This window comes from Morchella sextelata, assembly GCF_020137385.1.
Source record: "Morchella sextelata strain SCLS chromosome Unknown scls_14, whole genome shotgun sequence".
In the NCBI taxonomy this organism is placed as follows: domain Eukaryota; kingdom Fungi; phylum Ascomycota; class Pezizomycetes; order Pezizales; family Morchellaceae; genus Morchella; species Morchella sextelata.
In genome coordinates, this window is record NW_025408629.1 from 769,546 (window position 1) to 793,352 (window position 23,807).

At 50.3% G+C, this 23,807-nt stretch overlaps 6 protein-coding genes across 6 annotated transcripts; 3 read left to right on the plus strand and 3 right to left on the minus strand.

Moving 5' to 3' along the window:
* Positions 1–3,472: 3,472 nt before the first annotated feature.
* Positions 3,473–4,102, minus strand: H6S33_003063 (uncharacterized protein; the record flags this gene model as incomplete). The annotated part of the gene is made up of 1 exon (XM_044834411.1): positions 3,473–4,102. The coding sequence occupies one exon, from the start codon at positions 4,100–4,102 to the stop codon at positions 3,473–3,475; it is 630 nt and encodes a 209-aa protein (XP_044692270.1).
* Positions 4,103–5,778: 1,676 nt separating this feature from the next.
* Positions 5,779–6,361, plus strand: H6S33_003064 (uncharacterized protein; the record flags this gene model as incomplete). The annotated part of the gene is made up of 3 exons (XM_044834413.1): positions 5,779–5,888; positions 5,959–6,286; positions 6,359–6,361. 3 exons carry the CDS (start codon positions 5,779–5,781, stop codon positions 6,359–6,361), a joined length of 441 nt encoding a protein of 146 aa, XP_044692271.1.
* Positions 6,362–6,722: 361 nt separating this feature from the next.
* H6S33_003065 (uncharacterized protein) lies at positions 6,723–11,147 on the minus strand (the record flags this gene model as incomplete). Its single annotated transcript, XM_044834414.1, has 6 exons — positions 6,723–8,414; positions 8,468–8,689; positions 8,745–10,559; positions 10,653–10,705; positions 10,900–10,995; positions 11,114–11,147. 6 exons carry the CDS (start codon positions 11,145–11,147, stop codon positions 6,723–6,725), a joined length of 3,912 nt encoding a protein of 1,303 aa, XP_044692272.1.
* A 2,477-nt stretch (positions 11,148–13,624) lies between these two features.
* Positions 13,625–15,750, minus strand: H6S33_003066 (uncharacterized protein; the record flags this gene model as incomplete). The annotated part of the gene is made up of 5 exons (XM_044834415.1): positions 13,625–13,744; positions 13,813–14,895; positions 14,988–15,072; positions 15,129–15,263; positions 15,338–15,750. The coding sequence occupies 5 exons, from the start codon at positions 15,748–15,750 to the stop codon at positions 13,625–13,627; spliced, it is 1,836 nt and encodes a 611-aa protein (XP_044692273.1).
* A 3,656-nt stretch (positions 15,751–19,406) lies between these two features.
* On the plus strand, positions 19,407–20,468 carry H6S33_003067 (uncharacterized protein; the record flags this gene model as incomplete). The annotated part of the gene is made up of 2 exons (XM_044834416.1): positions 19,407–20,291; positions 20,364–20,468. 2 exons carry the CDS (start codon positions 19,407–19,409, stop codon positions 20,466–20,468), a joined length of 990 nt encoding a protein of 329 aa, XP_044692274.1.
* Positions 20,469–21,516: 1,048 nt separating this feature from the next.
* H6S33_003068 (uncharacterized protein) lies at positions 21,517–22,730 on the plus strand (the record flags this gene model as incomplete). The annotated part of the gene is made up of 3 exons (XM_044834417.1): positions 21,517–21,726; positions 21,829–22,542; positions 22,599–22,730. 3 exons carry the CDS (start codon positions 21,517–21,519, stop codon positions 22,728–22,730), a joined length of 1,056 nt encoding a protein of 351 aa, XP_044692275.1.
* Between the last annotated feature and the right edge of the window lie 1,077 nt (positions 22,731–23,807).

The window sequence follows — 23,807 nt, forward strand, 5'->3', positions numbered from 1 at the left end:
ATCTCCCGCGGAGAGTTCGGTTTCAAACTATCAATCACGGAACTATGTCATTCCGGCGATTGGGCGTAATGCGTAGAACGAACTCCGGGACGAGAGCATCATATTGCATAGTAGTAGAAGATGATTGGCTTTTCTAGAAGCGCCGAGGTGGGTGATCTTGTTTTCAGTCTGTTGTTGGATCTTTCTCAAGGGGTGTATACCGGTGGTGAGGGCGCTTACTACTTCCAATGTCACGCAGCCATTTACTGTCCGAGTGAGAATCTGTGATTGTTATCTCAAAGGAAATTTACCTACCCGCATGTCACCGTCTTGGGCCTTTCGTCTCGAGTAATAAGAATAAAGCGCCTTGAGATTGTATTCTTCCCTCTTTGGTCAACATTACCGCCGATTAAATCTCATTATGTTCCGCGACAGATCCAGCTGAAAGTCGACTGCCTAAACCAATTTGGGGTTATCATCATGGGCTATATGACTTTACAAAGAAATTGACCTTCAATTTCGTATTATCTATTCAACTATATATACAGCTAGTCCACGTCCAGCGCCCATAACTACCTAGATATGTATATTTCGATTGCAACTGCTTCCGCCCGGGTGCTTACCGCATTTAATGATCCTATGTACATATGCACACAACCGTCCTATCTCGGCTCTAAGATCGGGAACAATCTCGACCCCAGGGAAAGGTGGGATTTGACCCCCCCTCCCACCCGAATGAGAGGAGTTTTAAGATTTGAAGATATGTAATATATATAGCTATTATGGTTGGATGCAGTGATGCGTGGATGCAGGATACCGTTTAATCACCTCCTTGGGTGTTGTTTCGTTTTTTCACCCGCTGCACCCCCCCGCTCTCCCCCACCCCCGGAGGGGGGGGGTATCTACGGATACGTAGTTTATTGTGGCAGATAGGTAACTACGTGTATGTAATATACACGCTCATTATTCTGATAGATATGTACTTTTGGGCCAAACTAGAATCTGGACATAATATTATAATTAAGCCCTAGTGAGTGGCCATGAACGAGAAGCATGAAATATCACTCGACGCGCACTTAAACTCTTTTTTTGCTTTTAGCGTCAGCTAATACATAATTCCTCACCGACGACGTACGAGGAAAAAAAAAAAAAAAAAGAGGCCAGTTTATTTTTGGTTGTAACGCTGATCTCAGCTAACAACGAAAAGTTAAGAAGGTAACGTACCCCCACACACGCGTATCACTAACTAATATACCGCCCCTCGCCCAATAGTTCCGCACAAAGGGTTTAAAAAAACTACCTAGTGGTCTCGTATACATAGCTATGGTTGGCCTAAGGCTATGGCCTTCCCGTGTAAAGTTTTATATAACCTGATCATCACACACGCACGCGCGCGCCCGGGGAACACAAACTGCTCGGCTTGTAACTCCTCGGCTGGCTGGAGGGGGGGTGGGAGTGGGAGGGCAGCTTGTGAAGGGAAGGGACCTTTTCGAGATTCTGAGTTGAAAGTAGAAAAAGGACCTAGGTCTAGAGCTACTTACTTAAGGCACGGGAATCCTTCAATCGTCTTGTCTCGGCAGCTCGTGCATGGACCACACGAAACTGACTGCCGGTGATTGTAAAACCACACAAAACCATTATCAAATTTGGCGATAAGCTTGTTTTGGAGCTGTGTGGAAGTGACCGGCGGTGCTGAGTGAGGTTCGTGGTGAGATAAGCTTCGCCCCCCAAATCGTAGATAGGTACTGTCGTTCACGGGGTATTGGCGGATACTGGGTGATGGCGGACAGGGCAAAAAAGAGACAGCCAAGCCAACTTTTACCTGCAATTCGCCAATACCCAGTGTCCGCCAATACCCCGTGAACGACAGTACATGTACTTGTGGGCACATTCTCGAGGGCTTGTTGTGTAATGCATACATATGTGTTTATGATGTTTCAGGCTGTGGTTTTTACATCACATGACTTTGGCTTGATTAATTAGGTGGCCCATATGTGGGAGATCATAGGGCTTAGTGGAGGCTTGCATATATGTATTCTGTTTCGTTTGATGAGCTACATATACCTTTACATCATGACCATTACGCGTTTCTGGAATACCTTCGAGCAAACATGCACGGTGAAATCTCAGGAGAGATTTCTTCTTTGCAATGCAGGGAGGCATCTGAGGAGAAGGTCTGATTCCGAAAGTCTTAATTCATGGGCCTGATGCAATGTAGTACAATGCATCAACATCATCACAAAAAAGCGCATCGAAATGGTTGAAGCAAACCGGAATTGAGGGATCATCATAGAGGAAAGGCACCGGGACAAGGACCAGAAAGGCATCACCATGAAAGGCATCACGTAATTCTCATCCCGGGGTTTCCTGGGCAATGCATTGATTTGTCTCCGAGCACCAGTGGAATAACGTCCATTTTGATCAGTGATCACCACTTTTCATCTCAGTTTACAATTTGTATGGCTTTAGTATCCGTATTCCCAAGTACACTTTGCTTAATTTGCAGGACGTTTAACGCTGTGTCCTGTTTTGCTGGCTTTGTTTTCCAGACTGCTTCCAAGAATTGGCTGGATATGCACCCCTGGGCCAGTTTCTCTCCTCATCAGTAATTCTGCAGGCTCCTGATCGCACCACCCTTGACGGAGGATCCGGGTCGTGGATCCATTTGTTTATGAGAGGAAATCGAACGTATGCACTCCCATCGCACAACAACTACAACAACAACAATCAAGCTGGCCAGGCCTGTGTTTCCCCATCCCTTGAGTGTACCCATACGCTCCAATGCCCCGAGATTCGGTCCTGGGACCCTTGCGAATCGCCATTGCTCAGGATGCACCTTCCAAACGTGACACGCCAATCCGCTGTTGTCCTTGCCCGTCCTTCGCCAAGAGTGATAAACGGTGACGCGTAACAAGGGTTCGATATTAAGGCACACTGACTGGGGTCTGGCTAGTAAACCTCAAACAAACAGCACGCGCCGGACTGGGAACTTGTCGGGCGATCAATCAACCAGTTGCTTGCTAGCTGCTAGTACAGCGGATATCTCTGGCAGGTTGTTCACAGCTCCCTATTCACAAAATTTATTGCTATCATCCATCAATTGGTCAACATCAAGTTGGTAAAACAATTCACTCCGCAGGAGGATATGTTTATTCACAGCCACAAGCAAGCAGGTAGGTACAGGCTCTAATAGTTTGATAAAGTTTATGATTTCCACCGAACTACACCAACAACCTATAAAAAAACCCTTTCACAAAAAGAATCTAGAGAAAAATAAAAAGAACCACAACATGTACAAACACGCCACCACTTCCCACCTAGGGGGAGGAAAACAATGAAGTACAACGCCGCCACATGAAAAATAGAATTAGAGATTACACCAGGCAGGACTAAAAAAAGTGTATTTTTTTTTCAGTCATCTCTTGCTATGCTACAGAAGAAAAGTCATCAATCCATCGTCAGAACGGTAGACGGAAAAAAGCTCTCTATCTCTTTAAACAAGGACGTAGGCAGCGGCGGCGAGGGCTACAGCAGCGAAGGAGAAGCCCTTGGCGGCAGCAGCGCCCTCGAAGGTGTCCTGGACAGCGCTGGCGCTGGGAGATGAAGGAACAACCGGGGTTGAGGTGTTGAGGGCAGCTGAAGGAAGGCCAGCAGAGGCTGAGGGGGTCCATGAGTAGACACCGGTGCTCAAGGGAACGGGAGGAATGGACTCGTGGGCCTTGACGGTTCCGGTGGCAGAGGTGGGGACAGCGGCCGGGGCAGAGACAGAGCCGGTTCCGACAGCTGGGGAGCTGACAGCAGGAGTCTCAACGGCAGCGATGGCGGAGCTGGCCGGGATGGTGACGGACTCAACTGGGGCAGATGACCCGGCAGCTGGGACAGATGCGACGGGCTCAACAGCCGGGGAGGAGGCGACCGGGGCCGAGGTGTAGACCGGGACGGACTCGACGGGGGCAACGGTCGGGACAACCTCGGCGGAGGTGGCGGTAGCACGAGCCGGGCAGTTGGTCTTCTCGGGAGCGCAAGAGGTGATGGTGACGACCTCAGTCTCGTAGACAACGGCGGGGACAGCCATGGCAACACCGAAGACGGCGGCAGAAACGGCAATGGCAGAGAAACGCATGTTGATTGATTTGGGTTGGTTCTTTAAAAAGGTAAATAGATTCTTTAAAAAAGTGAAGTGGTAATTAAGTTGGTCAAGGTGCGAAAGAACGTGGTAATGATCGTGGGTGCTAAAAGAGCGACTGGAATGAATGACTATGCGAGATAGGATGCTGTGGGTAGAGAAGAAAGGAAGACATTTATGGAGGGGGAGGCAGCGGCTCCTTATACCATGCTCTGCACACTACACAACTCCACCAATTCACAGTGTCTCTCCAACGTGCTCGACATGGGCTCTTGGTGGGCTCTTGGTGGGCTCTTGGTGGGCTCTTGGTGGGCTCTTGGTGGGAAAGGGGGATGTTTCCAATTTGGGAGTAGTTTGATGTCCATCCTTAATGAACATCCACGCTGTGCGCAGTTGGTTCATCTATTCACCTCCTAGATCAACAAGTATCAGGCACACTCTTGAACAATTTCGGGAAGAGCCCCTCGTCCGTGCTGAGGACCTTGCTGAATACCCTGAACAATACCAAGGTTTCCTTTCACACCTGCCTGCCTGCTTCGAGGTTCCTCTCTAGCTCTTGCTTGCCATTCTACTCTATTTTAGAGTAGGGTACATGAAGTACCTTCAATTACGAGCTCTACACTCAGGTAAAAGACTTGGAAGCCGAGATTGGAAGCGATTTCTAAGGATACGGGCAATTTGGTCCCTTGTCCAAACGAAAGAGCAGAAATAGAACTCGTTATTGTTGCCCATCCATACAAGTACTTTAGAGGTACATATACAGCAGCGCTAAACAGCAACCAAAAAGCCGCCGAGTCCCAGTGCCAGGTGAGCGGAGCGGTGTGATAGAGATGGGAGAGACAGGATGGCGCGCCTCGTTTCCCTGTATTATCAACCACACATTAAATTACGCCCAGTATGCCGCCCCTCTCTGCAGCCACACTTTTTACATATGTGTGGGTGTGTTGTAGGTTTTGATAGGCATCTATCTATCATGCACCGAGCCCCCCCTTTGCAGGTGCAATCTGAAGCGACCGTTATTTCGCTTCGTTAAGATCATGATATGAGATAGAGAAGACCGTGTACCCTACCCTACATACATGTGGCAATCCAATGGGGTTTCAAGTTTCAATTGCATGTGTTGCGAGATCGAGAGGCAACAAAAATAAAAGTTACTTCTAACGTCCATATACCTGGTAACGATAGAATAGATCTGCCCCTCAATCTCAAAGGGCAGATTGTCCCATCGGGACCAGAGGATTCTACTGGATTGAAAAACAAAAATGATCTCATCTCATCTCATAATCACCTAACTACTATTCTACCTATCTGCCAGCGCAGCCACTTAAGTTCCCCTGGATCATGTACTCCATATGCCGTTCCTGATCGCCCTTGCTGATTTCCCCATATCCATCTTGGTATGGTGGTACGGTGGTACCTGAATTCAACCTCCACTCTAGTTTCTAGGGATTTTACCGGGGTACCAGCCGACGACACGACCGCCCCCCGCGCGCGCATGCAATAGAGTAGGTAGGTGTAGCTACGGATCCAAGCGGAACTTTTTTTTTTTTTTTACGGTGCCTGCATGATCATGTAGTTTACCCACTTCTCTAAGTTCTCTCCGGCGTCGGCCGTGATGAAATGGGTTTCACCAGTCCTTCTCAGGGACCGGAGACGAGAGCGTCTGTCCGTGCATGTGCAAAACAGGAAAGTCGCTAGATGGACAGACGACGGAGACTGCAATTCGGGTGGCACAGCGGGCGAGCGAACGGAACCCCTACCCTGGCTGGCCTGTAGAGACGCGGTACGGCAGCTCCTCGTCGACTGCATACAACAGGTAACTTTGGAAGCTGAAGCTGAAGCTGGAAGGGAAGCTGCCTTCTAGAGCTATCTAGTGCCCTATGCCTGAATGGGTACCAGCTGTGCATAGATACCCTTGGTCAATTGATCTCAGGGGACGGGGGGAAGGAGAGCTGTGCGAACGATGGACGTTCTGGAAGAATGAATACGGGCGGTCAGAAAAACATCTACATCTCCTCCCTGTACAGCGCATGCGCAATCAATTGCAAGAGATGTAAAGTGATCAAGAAAGCTCTTCTTTTCACGGCTCTCGAGAAAGAAAGGAGGTCTCGGATACGCGTCCCAATCGATACAACCCGTACTTCAGATGGAATTACTACTGCTGGATCTGCACTTCTGTCGGTAGATATTTCCCCGTATTGTCTCCCCCTTCAAATTCCCTAGTATGGTAACTTTTTGTACATCTATTTACAGTAGGAAAACGGGTTGAGAAGAGATGCTAAAATCAACTCGAAAGGGATAAGGAACAAGAAACAAAAAAAAGGGAAAACAGAAAAACATAAAAATCAATTGCACCCATACAGAGTTTCCTACAGTGGACAAGAACCTACTACAAACCCAACGAACGGTCCCGTATAAATTTCCCCCCTTTAAAGCATGCTTTTTTCATTTTGCAACTTTTGTCCGCAAAGAAATAAAATATACAGCCAAAACCCATCCGTCACCATCCATCAGATCCGATTAAAGAAAACAAAACAAAAGAAATATTTATTTTGGTTTCGCCGAGCAAGAAAACACAGATGAAAGATATCGAAATGGAAGGGAAAAAAACTACTTATCATGTTCTAGAAGCACTGCCCCCACCACCCCCGCGCCTCTTAGGGTTGGTCTTGCCCTGTCTCTTCTTCTGCTTCGGGCCCTCAGAACCCTCAATGAACTTCAACAAATCGTCAATACTCCTCGAGTCCATTCCTGACCTGCTGGTCGCGGTGGTGGTGGACTCTGGCATCCCCAGAGAGCTCTGGCCAACCTGTGGCTGGGGCTTTGCAGACATCGTGACGCGTGGTGTCATCTGCAACATACGCTTGCGGCGTTCCTGAAGATCCTTCGCCTGTTTCGCAAGAGTCACAGCGTTCTGTGTGAGTTGCTCGAGCCAGTTCTCAGCCTCCTTTGTGTTGCGGTCCTTAGGTCCGAGCTGTGCGAGGAAGACGTTGTAGGCATCACGCATCTTGCTGACAGCGCCCTTGGAATCGTTGTCGAGGGCAAGAGCTTGGGCGAGCTGGAAGCAAAGAGTGGCGGTGTGCGGTGAAGACTTTCCAAAGATGTTTTCGCAGACCTTGAGGGATGCCTCGAACCATTTGCGGGAATCGGTGTAGTACTTGAGGGCCTGGAGCATGACGGCGACATTGTTCATGGTTGTGACAGAGTCTGGGTGGGAATCGCCATAAATGATTCTCCAGAATCCAAAGGCGTGCTTGATGTAGGCCAGAGCAGTCTTAGTGTTGCCGCTGGCATGCTCAAACAATCCCAAGTTGAGGTAGTTGAGGATGGTTTCTGCTGAATCGACACCAAGAGTGCGCTCAGAGACAATGACTGCCTTCCTTGCAAGCTCTACGGCAGCGGCCTTCTCATCGAGCTGGTAGTACAACATTGAGAGAGTGTTGTATACACGGGCGACCTCAGGGTGCAAAACACCGTAGATCTGCTCATGTAGAGAGAGCGACTCAAGAAGCAATTCCTGGCCAATATCCTTGTGGTCTTGGATGAGAGAGATACGGCCGGCTTCAAGGGCCTCCTCAGCCAACTGACTCTTGGACGCAGAGTCCTTGACAATTGGGACAATGTTCATCAAGTCATCGGGCTCGAAGGTTGATCCACTCTTTGAGACCTCAGTAAAGTCGGCAACAGATGCTGCGGGAGACTTCTTCTTGCCCTTGCCAGACTTTGCATTGCCATTTGTAGGAGTAGGTTCCTCTTTAGGCTTAATAGCCTCGCCTTCCTTTGCGGGGCCGAACTGGTAGTCTTTAATCCTCATTTGAAGACCCAACTTGAGAGCAATTTCACGGAGCATTTGGAGAGGCTTGATCTTGGTTTCCCATCCTGCCTCAAGCTCAAAACGGTATCTCTTGAGGACCTCCTTCTCAATTGAAGCACGGAGATCCTGGATGTTAAGCTGCTCAAAGCTGAAATCGGCATCATGGTACAATTTCCACAGACCATAGTCCTTAACAACCTTAGGGTTAGGGTTGTGCTCAGCTCCGAGAAGGCAGTTGAGGAAGTGAGAAATGCAGAAAGGTGCAAGAGGGCTAGGCAAACCACGGAGGAGACCGTTGAGAATGTACTTGCAAGCTCTTGCAACCATTTCCTGGATGGAAATGATCTGGATAGAGATAAGCTTGCTGCCCTGCTCAAGCGCGAGCTTGGCAATAGTTCCAAGGTAGCGGACGTTGATACCGCGCTTGTGCATGAGGCGGGTGAGCGAGTGACCGTCCATGGGGGAACCGACCTCGCCTTCCTTGAGATCCTCAATCTATAGGAGGTTAGCAGTGGTATTTTCATAGTCGTATAGTTTGGGAGGTTTACCAGGCGTGGGATGATCTTCTCCTGCAAGAATGCACATGCATCTCGGACATCCTTTTCGTCCTTCTCCATCTGTGCCTTCTCCTCATCGGTCTGGGGAACCTGTCCGGACATGACATCAGGGTTAAGCGCGAAGTCAAAACCAGAGATGTCAATGGTTTCTTGCGCCTCCTCGGGCTTCTTCTCCGCAACTTCCTTGGATTCCTCCTCACCTTCCTTGGCGGCCTGTTTATGTCCGTTAGCCTTTATCTTGATCATCTCTCGCATTCTGATCACTGACCTCGCCCTCTGCGGGAGTCTTCTTCTTTGCCTCCTCCTTTGCAGCCTCTTCAGTTGGCTCTTCCTTGGCCTCCTCCTTGACCTCTTCCTTGGCAGCTCCCTCAACTGCGGTAGCCTCTTCCTTGGCCTTCTTTCGCTTCTCCAACTCTGCTGAGACATATTCTCTCATCTTGACCTTCCAGAAAGCCTCCACAAGCTCCGGCCTCAGTACAGCCATTCTATGCGGGTAGCCACCCTCAGCAACACCCTCAACACCCTTCCAGTACTTTTCGATAAAGTCGATATCCAGCGGGGTGATCCTGTACAAATCAAGCACGTATTTCCTTCCATCAGTTCCCAACAATCCCTTGGTCTCTACGGAAGCGACAAGCTCATGGCTCTTAGCCTCCTTATCCCAAACAGTGTGCTTCTTCACCCGCATAGCCTGGCTCATCTTCTCAAACAACGGGACAAAGATCTCATTAGAAGCAACAACGTCCTTACCCTCTACACCACCGTAGTCGATCTGCGACTGTCCCTCTTCTCTGGGGCGGAAGATACCGGGGACAATGCTCTGGGCCACCAATCGGCGACCCATGTAGTCAACAACAACAGTTCCGGGGGTCTGTAGGCCGGGAATGTCGAGTCCATTAACAGCCTTAACACCCATAACATCTTTTCCAGTCGCAACTCTTGCCGCCTCATCACCACCCTCGCTGGCAAAAGTGCCGACTCCATCACTACCGTGTGAGAAGAAGATGTTGTTGTGGACGTAGATCTGCGCGTCCCTTCCTTCCGTTGGATTCAATGGCGCAAGCTCTCCCCTTGCGATCGCGACGGCGCCGCGGACGGCAGCATCTGTGTAGTCGGCGAACAACTTTGAAAGAAGGCGCTCGCGGAAAACACGGTCCTGGACGGTCTCACGGGGGAGTTCACGGGTCGACTGGAACTCCTCGTTGAAATCACGGAGGGAGTCGCCGCTCTCGGTTCCTGAGATGAGGTATGTCTCTTGTGGGCGGGCTTGGTCGGCCTGGTGGCTGGATATGTTTTGTCCCGGAACCAACCACGGGGAAGCTGGGATGGCATTGGTGGGAGGGTATGTGATCAATGGGTCCTTACGGCTGTTCCACTCCTGGAATGTAGCGAAATCCTTCTCAAAAGATGGGGAGATCATGCTCAAAAGGGTAATGAGTGAGTGGGCGCTTTGCAACTTCGGGGAAGTCTTTGGTGTAGGGTCAAACTTGTTGTTTGTGCACTTGTTTACGTAGAACCCAGAAACATGGGCGGAAATCTGGAATTGCTCTCCCTCATTTGTTGTTACCTGAAGGTACAAGAGGTGGCCGCGCTGTCTAAGGTTGTGTGGTGGAGGGTTCCACGATGAGAGGCACATACCCTTGATGCACTTTAGTGGAGGGGTAGGGTCGACTTTGGGGAGAAAGTGGTCTAGAGAAGCCGGAGCATCGAAATCGTAGTCGGACATCGGGTGACGAGCATCCTCGGTCTTCTTTCCCTTTGCATCCTGCGCATCTTCGCCCTGGCTGAGGCCGTCGAACAGAGAAAGACCTGCCTGGATGCCGTGAACAACATCTACACGGGGGGCAGCTGCACCAATCAATTCCCGTACCCGCAGGATGTGCATCCTAGCCTCCTTCTCGGTGTATGGGTCCTCAACGAGAACGAGCTCCGAGTCAGGCCCAATGCCAGGAACATCGGTGAGCTCGACGAAGTCGCTGATTCTGGTGCCATTGTGTTCAAGATGAAAGCAGGTGTATTGGAATGTTCCTGGAAGCTCAACAATAGTCTGTCGGATGTCCTGGACTTGCTCTGATGGACCGACCTGAACGATAATAAAAGCATTCGCAGTTAGAAATCTTTGTAAATATAACATTTGGGAGTAATAAATCTCTTGAGCCCGATGTTAATGACGTACCATGATGTCGATCTTGTGAGGCTTGTGCGGAAGCTTAACCGTTAATTGAAACACTGCCGTCATCGTATTATTAGCAATCTTACAATTCAAATCTCAAGAAGATCCAATTGAAAAGAGAAGAATCATCCGTGCACAATGCTTAACCCCCTCCCCCACACTTGACATTCTATGAACCCCACAAACTTGGCGAGCAATTGAGTGGTGGGGAAGGATATTTCAATCAAGAATAAGAGGTAAGAAATCTTACAATCCTGAGACTGCTCCTCCGCCACGGCCTCCTCCTGAACATTTTCGGTCTCCTGCTGGACAACTTCGGCAGTGGTCTCGTTGGCGACTTCATTTTCTATCCCGCAATGATGACAACATCCCCACAATTAGCACAGGCACAGGTACAAAACACCAATTTGTCCGACTCAATCCATGTCTTATCCTCAAAAATCATAGAATGAAGGAATACTCACGAGTTTCAGCAACGGGATCCTTTGAGGGAGCCATGATGACTGATGGTTGTCAAATTTACAGTAAACCAGGAATGGCACCGAATGAGATTCTATCCACAAACAAGCGACTAGCTGAAGCTTATCAGAGCCGTCTGGTGGTGAAGCAAGGGAAAAAATAAGAGAAAAAGGAAATTCGAAGAAAAACAAAAATCTATTGTTCGCTTCGAGAATGTTTTGAAAAAAAGGTTTCCTCGGGATGGATGACGAGGGGTGTTGAGATGATGATAGAAGTGAGATTTTTTTTTTTCCGTTCTGTGGGGCAACCGGCAACACCCATCCATGCATGACAGCCTCCCAAAGACTTTTTTTTTTCGCACACTTTTTAGGGCCATGGTCGGGCGAAAGATGCACCAAGGAAAAAAAAACATCCGGCTCTCCTCTCCTCTCCCCCGCGAGAATTACCGAGAGTTCGGTAATTCAATTGCCCGGCGAGCACAGCGGGGATCCAAAAGCGGGAAAAACTAAAACGGGGATCCGGATCTTTGAATTGCCCCACCAAAATTGGGGGGTGTGCCGTACTCTACTCTACTTAGAGTAGGTACGGTATCTACCCTACAGATTTCATGGATGGGATGCCTTGCAGCAGCAGTTGTACTGCGAGTCGTCATACATCCTGCACCTGCAGGCAATTGCGCAAGACGTCAACTGATATGCGTCGGACAATAAACAACATCAAAGACATCTTCTAGAATTCTGCCTCACCAAAGCCATAACTTATCGGTAAAGATTAACTGCGACCCATTCCTAATTGAACCATTTCACTCGGAGAAGCCTCTAGCTGCCTATTCAAGATGAACTAGAGAAGAAGACTCGGCGAATACTGAGTTCAACTCAACAGCAATCGTTTACACAGTTTATATCGCTGGATATCATCATAACGATAGATAGAGAAAGTCTCTATCGCTGAAGTAAAGATAGTGAGTAAAATCGAAGCTATGGCTCTAGTTTGGATTAGATTGCTTACAGCAATTACAGAAACTGCACTGTTGTACGATCTTTCTGATAATAACAACATCTTACTGACAAATGGCATACCAGTTGGTTTTCTTACGACCAGAGTACTCAGTATTATAGTGCTTAGAGGGCGGACACCGACATTAGAGGATTTTAGCTGAACAAATTCGACAGAAACTCGAGCACTTTGAACAGAAGCTCATGTACTGTTTAAACAATCGAGAGCGCATGATTTGGATGAGTTTTGTTCAATTGGTACAGCTAAAACCCTCTATCATCCCATCAAATTCGGATGGCATTGCTAGCCCTAATTACAACTACGACGACAGCCGTCAAAGTAGCTCAATCGCGAAAATAAATACAGCCTTTCTTGCTCTAAATCTGTTTACCTAAAGAAGCGGATTGTATAAAGTTCATTCGGTCGCTACGGGCTGCAAAGAAGATGGCTTGGCGGCCGAGTGATACATCCTGAAGCAATATGCTTGAAGTTTACGACCAGGCAAGGGGAAGCCGGGACCACTAATAACCAACCATCAATGTTGTGTCTATCTGATTTTAAGGGCGCAGATATCCTACAATTGTGAACAGTACTGGGATATACTTATTTTTAAGTAAAAATCTCCTAGCTTCTGCCTAGTGCGTAGCTACTATGTCCTATGGACTCTATAGACAACTCGCGGTTGATGGGGGGTTCAAGATATGTACATAGCTTTGTGGTTTAAAAACTGGTATGGTCGCCAAAGCGTGTACCTCAGAAAACATGGCTTAAAGCTGCGTTTCAAGGAGTCATTGCGAGGTTTACCTTCCTACTACTAAGGTTCTTTGTAACCCATATCACATATTCCGTCTGTAGGGAGCCGTCAGTAGTTACGGTTATGTGTACAATAGAGGTTAAGGATGTCGTGGCGAAGACGTGATAACATCATGGCGCTAAAGAGAAGCTAGGGGAGTATTTAAGGCTGTTCCCTCCAAACCTCCTGATGAAATCACCATCAAAGATACTTCTGTCGAATTAACTCTTACACCGTCCGTCCGTCCGGGCTTTAAGTCGATAAATTTAATAGCTAATATTGCGGTGTCTTTTTAACACCGCCAACCACCTCTAAAAGTAGAGTACAAGACAAAAAAAAGAACCCTAGACAAAACAGAAAGGAAAGATATGAAAAGACGATGACAGCCACCACCATACCGTCGCAATGTAGATAAAAAAAAACGAAGGAAATTTCTGAATCGGATAGACTATCTATGGTCCCAAAACAAATCGGGAGAATAAAAAAACAATCAAAGCGCCCCAGGTATTTTGATGTATATGATAAAAGGAAAAATGGAAAAAAAGGAAAAGGACAGCCAGAGTCCGGTGAGTGCCATATGGAAATAAAAAATAAAAATGTAAGCCGGGAAAGATAATACAAGAAACAGAACCAGTTTCTCCAAATGCGTGGTATGTGCAGGTGGGAGGGATATATTTACAATCGCCGCGAGCTTGTCGGCGAGATAGAAATCTAGTTGACTAGAGAACTAATCATCAGATTTTTCCGCGTCTCTGTCGCCGGGTGTCACGTCCCAGGAAATGGTCTTTTCAGTTTGGCCCTTGTGGTTCTTAACCGTCATATTGTACTTCCCGCCATGCCAAAGATCCTAAAATAATCCAGGTCAGTCTCTCTCCTCGCATAGTTGTATAATATCAAACTGGGGTTCAGTCTTACCTTTATTGTGATCTCCCTCGTTCTGCCCAAACTCTCGATATCACTGATTCTCTGCAGCGTATCTTCCAAGTACTCTGCAAATCCCTCTTCGGCCACCACCTCTCTAAACGCATTCATCATGGGCACGCTGTCGGCCCTAACCTTGCTGTCGCAGTCGATGGTGAAGATGTTGATGTGGTCAAACTCTTCGATAAACTCGGCCCTTGTCATGACCTGCCTGGCCTTGTACAGCTCCAACTCCGGCAGCTTATGCCCATGTACTCCATGATCATGTCCAGCGTTCTCCGCCTTCTTCGCGTCCTCCTTCTCCTTCTCCACCAGATGCTTCACAAGCACCATGGCCGAGGACGCAAACTTCTGCTGGTCCATCACATCATCGTCCATGTCCATTCCAAGCAGACCACACTTGTTCAACAGCCACGTTTTCTCGTCCTGGCAGATTTCTCTGCACTTTGCAATCATATCGCGCTCCCTGGCAACCTTATTCAGAAACGCAAGACGCCCGCCGACAAGATCATACACCTGTTCGAGGATTTCCTGCTTCGGCGCCTCCTCCTTCCTATATTTCATCCTATAATTCTTCAGTGCCGCGATCGCCTGCGATCTCGGTAGATCCTTGACCGAGATCAGTTCCATCCGCGACCCGTACTGCTTCAGCCTCTCATACACCCAGTAATCATCACTGTTCAATATCATCGTGACCAACTGACTCGCCGCCCATGCCTCCGCCTTCTGCTGCAGGAGCTCCAGCAAGTCGCGCCCGTTCTCGTCGTTGCGCAGCAGATGCATGCTGTTTATGATCATGACCAGAGGCTTTGGCTTTCCACCCTCAGTCTTGCGCCGGTTGAGGGCCACCTTCTCGAGCTTGTTGAGCGCGCGCTCAATGTCGAGGAGAGCGGTGGTGTCGCGGGGCCCACGGATGGAGAAGAGGGAGCCGATGTAGTCCTCGTGGAATTCGAAATCGAGGGCCTTTCCGAGGCGCAGACGGAAGATTTCGGGGTCGGCGTGGGCTTCCATCATGGAGCAGGAATCACCCTCGACTTTGTGCATGGCTGCGAGGAGCATGGATGTTTTCCCGGTCCCCTAGGGCACATGGGTTAGTTACATGGTTTTATATCTCACCGGAGGGGGGTCCCGGCGAAATGTGGGGTCTCCGGGGGGGGGGGGCGTCTCACCTTTTCTCCGACGAGGAGGTAGTAGCGTCCACGTGGGTCACCGGCTATGATTCTGTTGATCTTTTTCTGCTGCGGGAGCACGATCCTAAGGCCGCTTGTTAGCCCGCTTCAAGGTGAAAATAGGATATCTCAATATATTACCAAGGTTGCTCATCATCCTTGTCCGCGCACGCCGTTGCCATACTCAGCGCCGGGTCATCGCCCAGGTTGAACGCGTTGTCAATCTTCTGGAGCACGATGCTCTTGTAGTACCTGTGGTAGCCGTATCCCGCGAGTCTACAGTCGATCGATCCCCTCTGTCAGTAAAACCACCCACATACCACACGCTTCACCATCTATATCCCACTCACCCCAAAACACCCAGACTCATTCCCGTGGTTGCCGCGGCCTCAAAGACCTTCCACGCCGTACCGCTCCAATCATGCCCTTTACGTTTCTGTCCGCCGCTCCCACTCCCACCACTCCCACCACTCCCACCATTCCCACCACCACCACCATCACCACCGCCGCTCCCACTTCCACCTCTACCACTCTCATTAATGGCACCAACAACTTGGGTGCCGGGCTGCGGCTGTACGGTGTTTGCGGGGCCGAGCTGGTAGTCGCTCCCTCCTCCTGCAGCAGCGCCAGTATTAGAGGCCAGCCATCTGTGTTGCTGCTGCGGGAATCGACGTGCTGCCAGGACGGCTCCGGGCCGTGCTGCGATGAGTGGTGAACTGCGGTAGTGCCGGAGCGTCCGTGGTATTACAGCGAGGTTTGACATGTTTGTTGTGAAGGGGGGTGAGTACGCCTAGCTATCGCGCACGCGCACAAGGGTAAAATGCGTGAGGTGGGGAGTAGGAAAAAAATAGAGTTTTCGGATTTAAAGGTGAGTTTTCAATAGAGCTATGAGAGAATGATGGGGTGGGTGGGGTTGTTGTGAGGTTATGAGGTTATGAGGTAGGATAGGACGTGATGCAGGTAACTCGGGGGTATTATTATTATTGCTACCGGGGGGGGGTCGCCCACTCCTGATCGATCAACGGCAGGGGGAGCGTTGTGAAGGGTTTTCCGAATCGGTATCGGTACCGGCACCAAGATCCAAAGAAAAAGTAAACGTCACTGCGCTAACGGTTTCGGCGAAGCGTTTAAGGGGAGGGGAAGAGGAGAGACCTAAATAATCAGGGCAGGAAGATGTCGGCCAATAGCGGTAGGAAGCAATGCAGATTGTATATGCTTCAGGTTTCTCTCGGGGAAATGATTCTATGATGATGATATGCCGACATGTTCTTCTTCTACTACTTGCCAAAAAATAAAGTCTGGGGGGCGAATTAAGTACCTGGCCGAATGGCTGCGTTGCAACGGTACTTATTTCACCGCCAGACTTTATTTTTTGGCGAGTATGTACTGGATTAACGATTTTTCTGAGGACCTTGCGGTCTGATTGGTCGAGATCCGTGCCCTAACCCCCACTAACGATTTACGCGCTAATGTTTAAAGAGGTCTATGTATATAATTTAATGATTTTACTGGGAGTACTGGGGGTAGCTGGATTGAGTTGGAGGCTGGAGAGGTGGAATGAGAGGCGGAGCGGGAGGCGGAGCGGGAGGTGGAGGGCGGTGGAGGGCCGTGGAGGGCAGTGGATATAGGTAGAGGAAGAGAACTGGGGGGGGGGGTGCGGATGGCGGTAGAGTGGGCGGGGGGTAGAGGTGGATGGCGGTAGAGTGGGCGGGAGGTGGAGCGTGGTGGAGGGTGGTAAAAAGTAGTAGAAGATAGTAGAAGAGGAAGAGGCAAAAGAGGTAGACAAGGTGAACGGAGTGAGAGTAGTAAAAGAGGTAGAGGGCGGTAGAGAGCAGTGGAGACAGGTAGAGGAAGGGAACTAGGGGGGAGGTGGATGGCGGTAGAGTGGGCGGGGGGTGGAGGTGGAGGTGGAGGTGGATTGAAGGAGTCCACTCCATTGGAGGTATTCCAAATTAATCCCACTGTATCCAATATTATTACGCTCAGAATCCAACAACTCGCGGTGTACTTGTATTGTTGATGTTGATGCGCGCGCGATAAGGTCAATGATAGTTTCTCGTTTATTTAATGGAACATGCAGGTAGGCATTAATGCGAAGTTTATATACAGTCAATAATAGTCCCCCGTTTGTTTAATGGAACATTCTCGTTTGTTTATTGGAACATGATGGGCATTGCAAAGTTTATCGCTCGAGCAGTGACGTCTTTTCTCAAATTTACGATTTTCGCCGAGCGATACGGTACTGTAGACAGTGCCTGAGATGCTGACATTCTACAGGGTGCCCAATCACCTCGCATAGGTACACATACATATAGAATATAGAATAGAGTGTTTTATCGAAGGTTGAAATATCCACGGGTATCGAGGCAAAATGACCATGAAAAGACCTAACGTCGGATTATTTTTTGCGAGTTGAGGAATCATTACGCCGAGAGAAGAATGAGTCCCGTCAGTTTCTAAGCGGGGCGCAGTTAGGGTTAAAGTCATCTGCGCCTATCGGAGTAACAACGGCAATGCCGAAAAATACAACGTGTGCGGAAGAAGCACAGTTCTTTGGATTGGTAATGATCGGGATACAGCTATGTAGCTGAGGCCTTGTTGGAGAAACCAGTCAGTTCAAACCGGCCCTCCAGAACCGTTTTACAATTTGGTTTAGAACCGGTTTTGTATGCCCTATGATCCTGGGCAAGTTGTTGTGATTTGGAGGGGGCGGGTGATCCTCGCAGTTCTAGAGTATCTGTTGCACTCAACATCCTCGTTGCAACGGACATACCCCACCAATTTTTTGATGTGGTGAGCCATTGCTACGCAAAACCGCATTAAGAATGAGCGGCCGGTCACACAAGACGTTGAAATTCCCGTGCTTGGCTAGGTATTTGTCTTGAATACGCCCCCCCCTAATCTTCCCTCATATTATCTTGAAAAGGCAACTTCGACGTCTTGTGTGACCGGCCGCTCATTCGAATTGATGCGGTATTGTCAAAATATTCAGAGGGCGTTTTTGCAAAGATGACCAAAATACAATTTGACCAAATTACAATTTCTATCACCCAAATCACAATTGGCGGGATTGTGGTTGCGACGAGAGCGTGCTTCCAAACGGAGCCTAATTAAATCGGTTCGTATTCGGTCGGTTCAGTTGAACCGGTTACAACTGTTGGAAACACTGGAGCCTCAGCCTAGCTCTGGATCTGGCTACGAGGACTCTCTACTCTTGGGTAGAATAGAAGTCTAGGTACTTGATCTTGTACATGTAGGTACAGCATCCAGTCTATTCTGCAGAGTCTATAGTTAGGACACTATCAATGGCCGGCTGTTGTGTTCTGTCTCTTCGGCGGCGGCGGTGCGGATGCGAGATGAATCAATTTCGACTAACAGGGAGATATGTAATATGTACTCGTTGACCTTCATAAGAACCTGAAAATGCAAGTGACAGTTACAAGGATTATTTGTATGTAGTGGCGCCGTTCTCCCTGCCTTATTCGCCTACATTTTCAGGTTCTTAAGTACTGTATTGATATGATAATCTAATATTAGGATGTGACAGTGCGTTGCCTAGTCACATAGTAGATATATGTAGTAATGCGTAGAGTAGAGTAGTTAGGTGAGAGTAGACGATTTGTAATACGGTCGGAGTTGCTATCTACCTATAGCTAGCGTGCCCAACAACACCTCAGGTAACCTGACCAGTTGACAGTTGTGACATTGGTTTCTGAAGATCACTTTCCTAATCGGGTAGTTAATTATTCATTTTAGACCAAGATCAAGTGCCAAGACATACCAAGACTAGGAAACTGTCGCCATAGACCTCAGGAGCTTACCCAATCGGGAAGGTAAGTATCCAGATTGGGTAATGATACTGTCCCAAATACATGGGCAGTTATTGCTCAGACATTCGTTTGACCCTCCACAAAAAAACCCAACTTTTAGAGAAAAACAATTTAGGGTGTGGTTGGGGAAAGCCATTAGCGGTTGAAGTTGACCCCCGAAATTGGTCAGGTTACAGGTGTCCCCAACCATACTATACAGAGGAATCACGTTGTCTGTCTGTCTGTCTGTCGCAGCGGGAGGAAGAGAATGGGATCTGGGGGCTGGGGGCTGGGGGCTTACTTTGTGGAGGAAGAGAATGGTTGTGAATTCAAGCTGTTGAATGATCATATACACTGCCGTGTAACGCACCGCCACAGCTCGTTTGGTTGGGTTGTTCTGACAAGCCACGGCCCCTGACGTAAGGTGCTCGACGACAGGCTGGCTGAGGCTGAGTCTTGGTCTTCTGTTCCTCCCCTCCAAGTCCAATCTACTTATCACCCACCGCTTCATCTTCAGCTACACAGCATCAGCAGTAACAGCCCGTAGTGATCACCGTGCATGCCTACGATCCCAGCATAGGAGCATAGGAGCATAGCATATCGACAAACCATGGACTCCCCACCCCCCACGCCCTTCGCCCCGCCCAAGGAAAAGCACGACTCCAAACACTACAACGACTCCAACGGCCGCACCGACTCCAACGGCCACACCGACTCCAACGGCCCCAACACCCCCACCCCCACCCCCAACGGCACCACCCCCAACGGCATTGCCCCCAACGGCACCACCCCCAACGGCATCACCCCCATCACCCCCCCCATCCTCCCCACCCCCGAGCCAGCATACTACTCCCTCATCCCCACCGGCTACGACCGCTACACCGCCGGCCTCTACCCAACAACCCTCCTCTTCGGCTCCCTCTACAGCATCCTCTCCCCCGACCCCGCCTCAACACACTCCTACTTCTCGCACAAGTCCAACCTCCTCAACACCCTCTTCGTCAAGAACGGCTGGCTCTGGACCACCATCGTCTTCGCCCTCCACCTGTCACGCCTGCGCCTCTCCACGCGCCCGCAGGCGCTCCTGCAGGCGTTCCTGCGCTACACGCTGGCCACACTATGGTGGATCGCCGTCACGCAGTGGTTCTTCGGCGCGCCCATCATGGACCGTACCTTCACGATCACGGGCGGGGCGTGTCGCGCGGTGCTGCACGACCCCGCCGCGGCGAGCGAGGTGCTGGGCGAGACGGCGGTGGCCGCAACGAGCGCGGCGTGTAAGCTGGCCGGCGGCCGGTGGGGCGGCGGCCATGATCTGAGCGGGCATACGTTTCTGCTGACGCATGCGAGTTTGTTTCTGTGGAGTGAGGTGATGCCGGTGCTGGAGGGGGTGGGCGGGTGGCGGGGGTGGAGGACGGGCGCGGTGGTGGGGTTGCTGGCGGTGTGGTGGTGGATGTTGTTGATGACGGGGGTGTATTTTCATACGTGGAGGGAGAAGGTATGTGTTTTTTTGGTTTTTTTTGCCCTTTGGTTTTGGGGTGGGGTGGGTGCTGACTGGGGTGCTGAATAGTTGACGGGATGGATCGTGTCGATGGTGCAGTGGAGCATCGTATATGTTTGGGCGCTCAAGACTCAGCCGCAGATTAGAGATGTTGTTGGGGTGCCGGGCGTTTGATAACCCCGTCCCTTCTGCCTCCTCTCTTCGATTTGTTATTGTTGTGGAATCGTAAATATACACTTTACGGTTGATGCGTTTTTTCCTCCTCTTCTTCTTCTTTCTATGCGTTTCTGTGTTTTTTGTGCGTGGTATGCATCCTTAGTAGGAATAGGCATTCCCTTTTTTGTTGATTTTTTTATTGAATATATAGAACCCCGGCCCGGCGGTCCGGGGGTTGGGGGGGAGCAGCGCGCGCACGGCGCCGGCACTGTAAGGATTTTGAACTTTTGACTCAGGTTGTGGATAATGAGGGACAAAACAAACGCTATGTAATTTTTTATATCTATTGCTATAATTACACCGACATCTATCATATCATGCGCGTTCTCTAGTGCTGCCTAGCTACATGTAGCTGAGTGTTGTGAGGTTGTTGTTGCTGTGGTGGTGGTGGTGGTGGTGGTGGTGGTGGTGGTGGTGGTGGTGGTGCAAAGTGCAATAATAATCACAGCACTATAGCGGCAGTGCTGAGTATGTAGTCGATCAGTCGGCGGTACAGTGCCTAAGATGTGCCAATACAATACAACCGCCGGTAGAGCAGGTACTCTAGGTAGATCAGTAAGACAAGGTCAGGTCAGCCAGCATGGTGGGCAAATAGAGTTATGTGCACGCACACACACTTCTCAGCTGGGGTTGGGGGAAAGGTGCATGCCCTATCATTACCCCACAACCCTTCGCCTTCGAGCTAGGCCGGATGTGAGAAACCCTAAACCGATCCCCAGCACGTGATCCCAACGTCATAATTTCAACGATCATTGATATCTCCTCCCCGCCAGAGCTGCTAGTAGATCCATCCCCGCCGCCCACCCGCGCTCCTAGTAGATCCATCCCCGCCGCCCACCCGCGCTCCTAGTAGATCCATCCCCGCCGCCCACCCGCGCTCCTAGTAGATCCATCCCCGCCGCCCACCCGCGCTCCTAGTAGATCCATCTCCGCCGCCCACCCGCGCTCCTAGTAGATCCATCTCCGCCGCCCACCCGCGCTCCTAGACCACCAATTGACAGACACAATGGCGCCGGCAAAGCACCTCCTCGCCCGCCTGTCCCAGCGCCGCTTCCTAGCCACGGCGTCGAACCCCAACGCACCGCCGACCTTCAAAGTCTTCAACCGCGCCGTCAAGCGGCTGCAGCGTGACCGCGCCGCTGCAAATAAGGAGGCGAGCAGGAACGTGGACTATCTTAAAGATGAAGTCGCTGATCGTCTTGTTGAGCGCATCCTCGTACTTCCCCTCCCCCCCCCCCCCTAAAAAACTCCTCTACTCCCCCGCTTCTGTTCATCCCTACTGGCGCCGGGGCAGAATGAAACACTGACTCCCCAAGAGCTAATCAACCGGCCCCTCCCGCGCGTCCTCGACCTCGGCGCCGGCGCCTGCCACATCGCCCGCTCCCTCACCAAGCCACGCCCGGACGAGCCCACCCCCGTCGCATCCCGCATCTCGCACCTGGTGTGCACCGACATGTCACCGGCGCTGCTGCACCGCGACGCCGACGCACCGTGGAACTCTGAACTGAGCATCGAGCGCATCGTGGCAGATGAAGAGTCGCCTCTCCCGTTCGAGGAGAATAGTCTAGACGCCGTGGTCAGCAGCTTGAGCATGCAGTGGATCAACGACCTCCCCGGGGCGCTGGCACAGATACGGCACCTGCTGAAGCCCGATGCACCGTTCATCGCGGCCATGGTGGGCGGCGACACGTTGTTTGAGCTGCGGACGTCGCTGCAGCTCGCCGAGTCTGAGCGGCTGGGCGGCGTGAGTCCGCGGGTGAGTCCGTTGGCGGATGTGAGGGATGTGGGCGGGCTGTTGCAGACGGCCGGGTTCAGGCTGCTGACGGTGGATGTGGACGATATTGTGGTTGATTATCCGGATGTGTTTGCGCTCATGATGGATCTGGGGGCGATGGGGGAGGGGAATGCGGTGCTGGGGAGGAAGGAGGGGCCCATCGAGAGGGATGTGTTGGTGGCGGCGCAGGCGATTTATAAAGAGCTGCATGGGAATGAGGATGGGACGCTGCCGGCGACGTTTAGGATTATCTATATGGTGGGTGCCTTGCTTGTCGTTGCGGTTGTGGTTTGATGCTGATGATTGTCGAATAGATTGGATGGAAGGCGAGTGAGAACCAGCCAAAACCACTGCCGAGGGGGAGCGGGCAGATCAGTATGAAGGACATACTGGAGGGCAGCACCACCCCAGGATCCGGAGAGGAGGGGGAGGGGGAGAAGAAATAGAAAGGTGATAAAAAGAAAGGTTTGTGCGTAATGTTATCATTCTTCTTGCTGAGAACTTCAAACCCTTTTCCATAGAGGTACTGAATAAATAAAAAGACCTTTGCTCTATTCAAATGTTGCCATTGTGAACAGCCATATATGGTATCGTTGCTTCTTAGACCATCGCGAGAAATATAGGTCAATGATCGTTTCCCACGTATTGGTGATAATGTCTCATGTGTTCCCGGTTGTGACTAGCGCCACCGTGGAGGCGCTGGTATGTGTTTATTTTATCCCGGAATATGTCGACATGGACTGCCCAGCGGAGGTCTGACAAAGCTGTGGAATCCTCGAAAGGGGGATCGAGGCAGGCAAGAGAAACCCATATACATCAGCCCCCTTGTGTCCACCCGTCTCGGCAGGTTGCAGGATCAATCCCCAAGTATTTCGAGTCGGAGGTCACACAACCTTCATGAGTTCAGCTCTTACCCCCCCCCCCCCCCCCCCAAAAAAAAAAGCCCTAGGCCAGATGCCATCATCGTGCAGCTCGACGGATACCACGTTACGCAACAGCTACTATGACGCTTTCTGTGACCGGACCTTCTGGTGGCTCCTTGCCGGCCCCTTCAGCTGGACTCCTGAGGGTTATGTCTTTCACCGGGGCTTGGTTAGTGCAGCCACTTGCTCGGCTTCAAGTGAGATGTCACTGACCCGTTACGTAGATGACGATGCCAACTGTACTTTCAGCTTGGTAGCTTGGTAAATCATATCCCCGAGCAGAGATTGGTACCGTCGTAATTAGGACACTTAAGGCCACTCCAGCGGACAGTTAACTTCCTTCGGGTGAAGGTTGAGTTAAGGAGAGAAACATGAAGAGATGACTTCCATGTCCATATTCCTACCCAAAAATCTTTCCAAGATGGTCCCTCTGCTAAAATGGTGTTACTTGAATGGCGGAGGTGTTATTGTTCTAGAAGCCATATAGATATATATATAGTTGGCCAAGCCGAGTGATATTTCATGAGTGGCGTGAAGGAACTCTCCGCACCAACATTGAGGGCTAGCGCCGCTCTCGCTAGCTTAATATCTTGGCGTTGC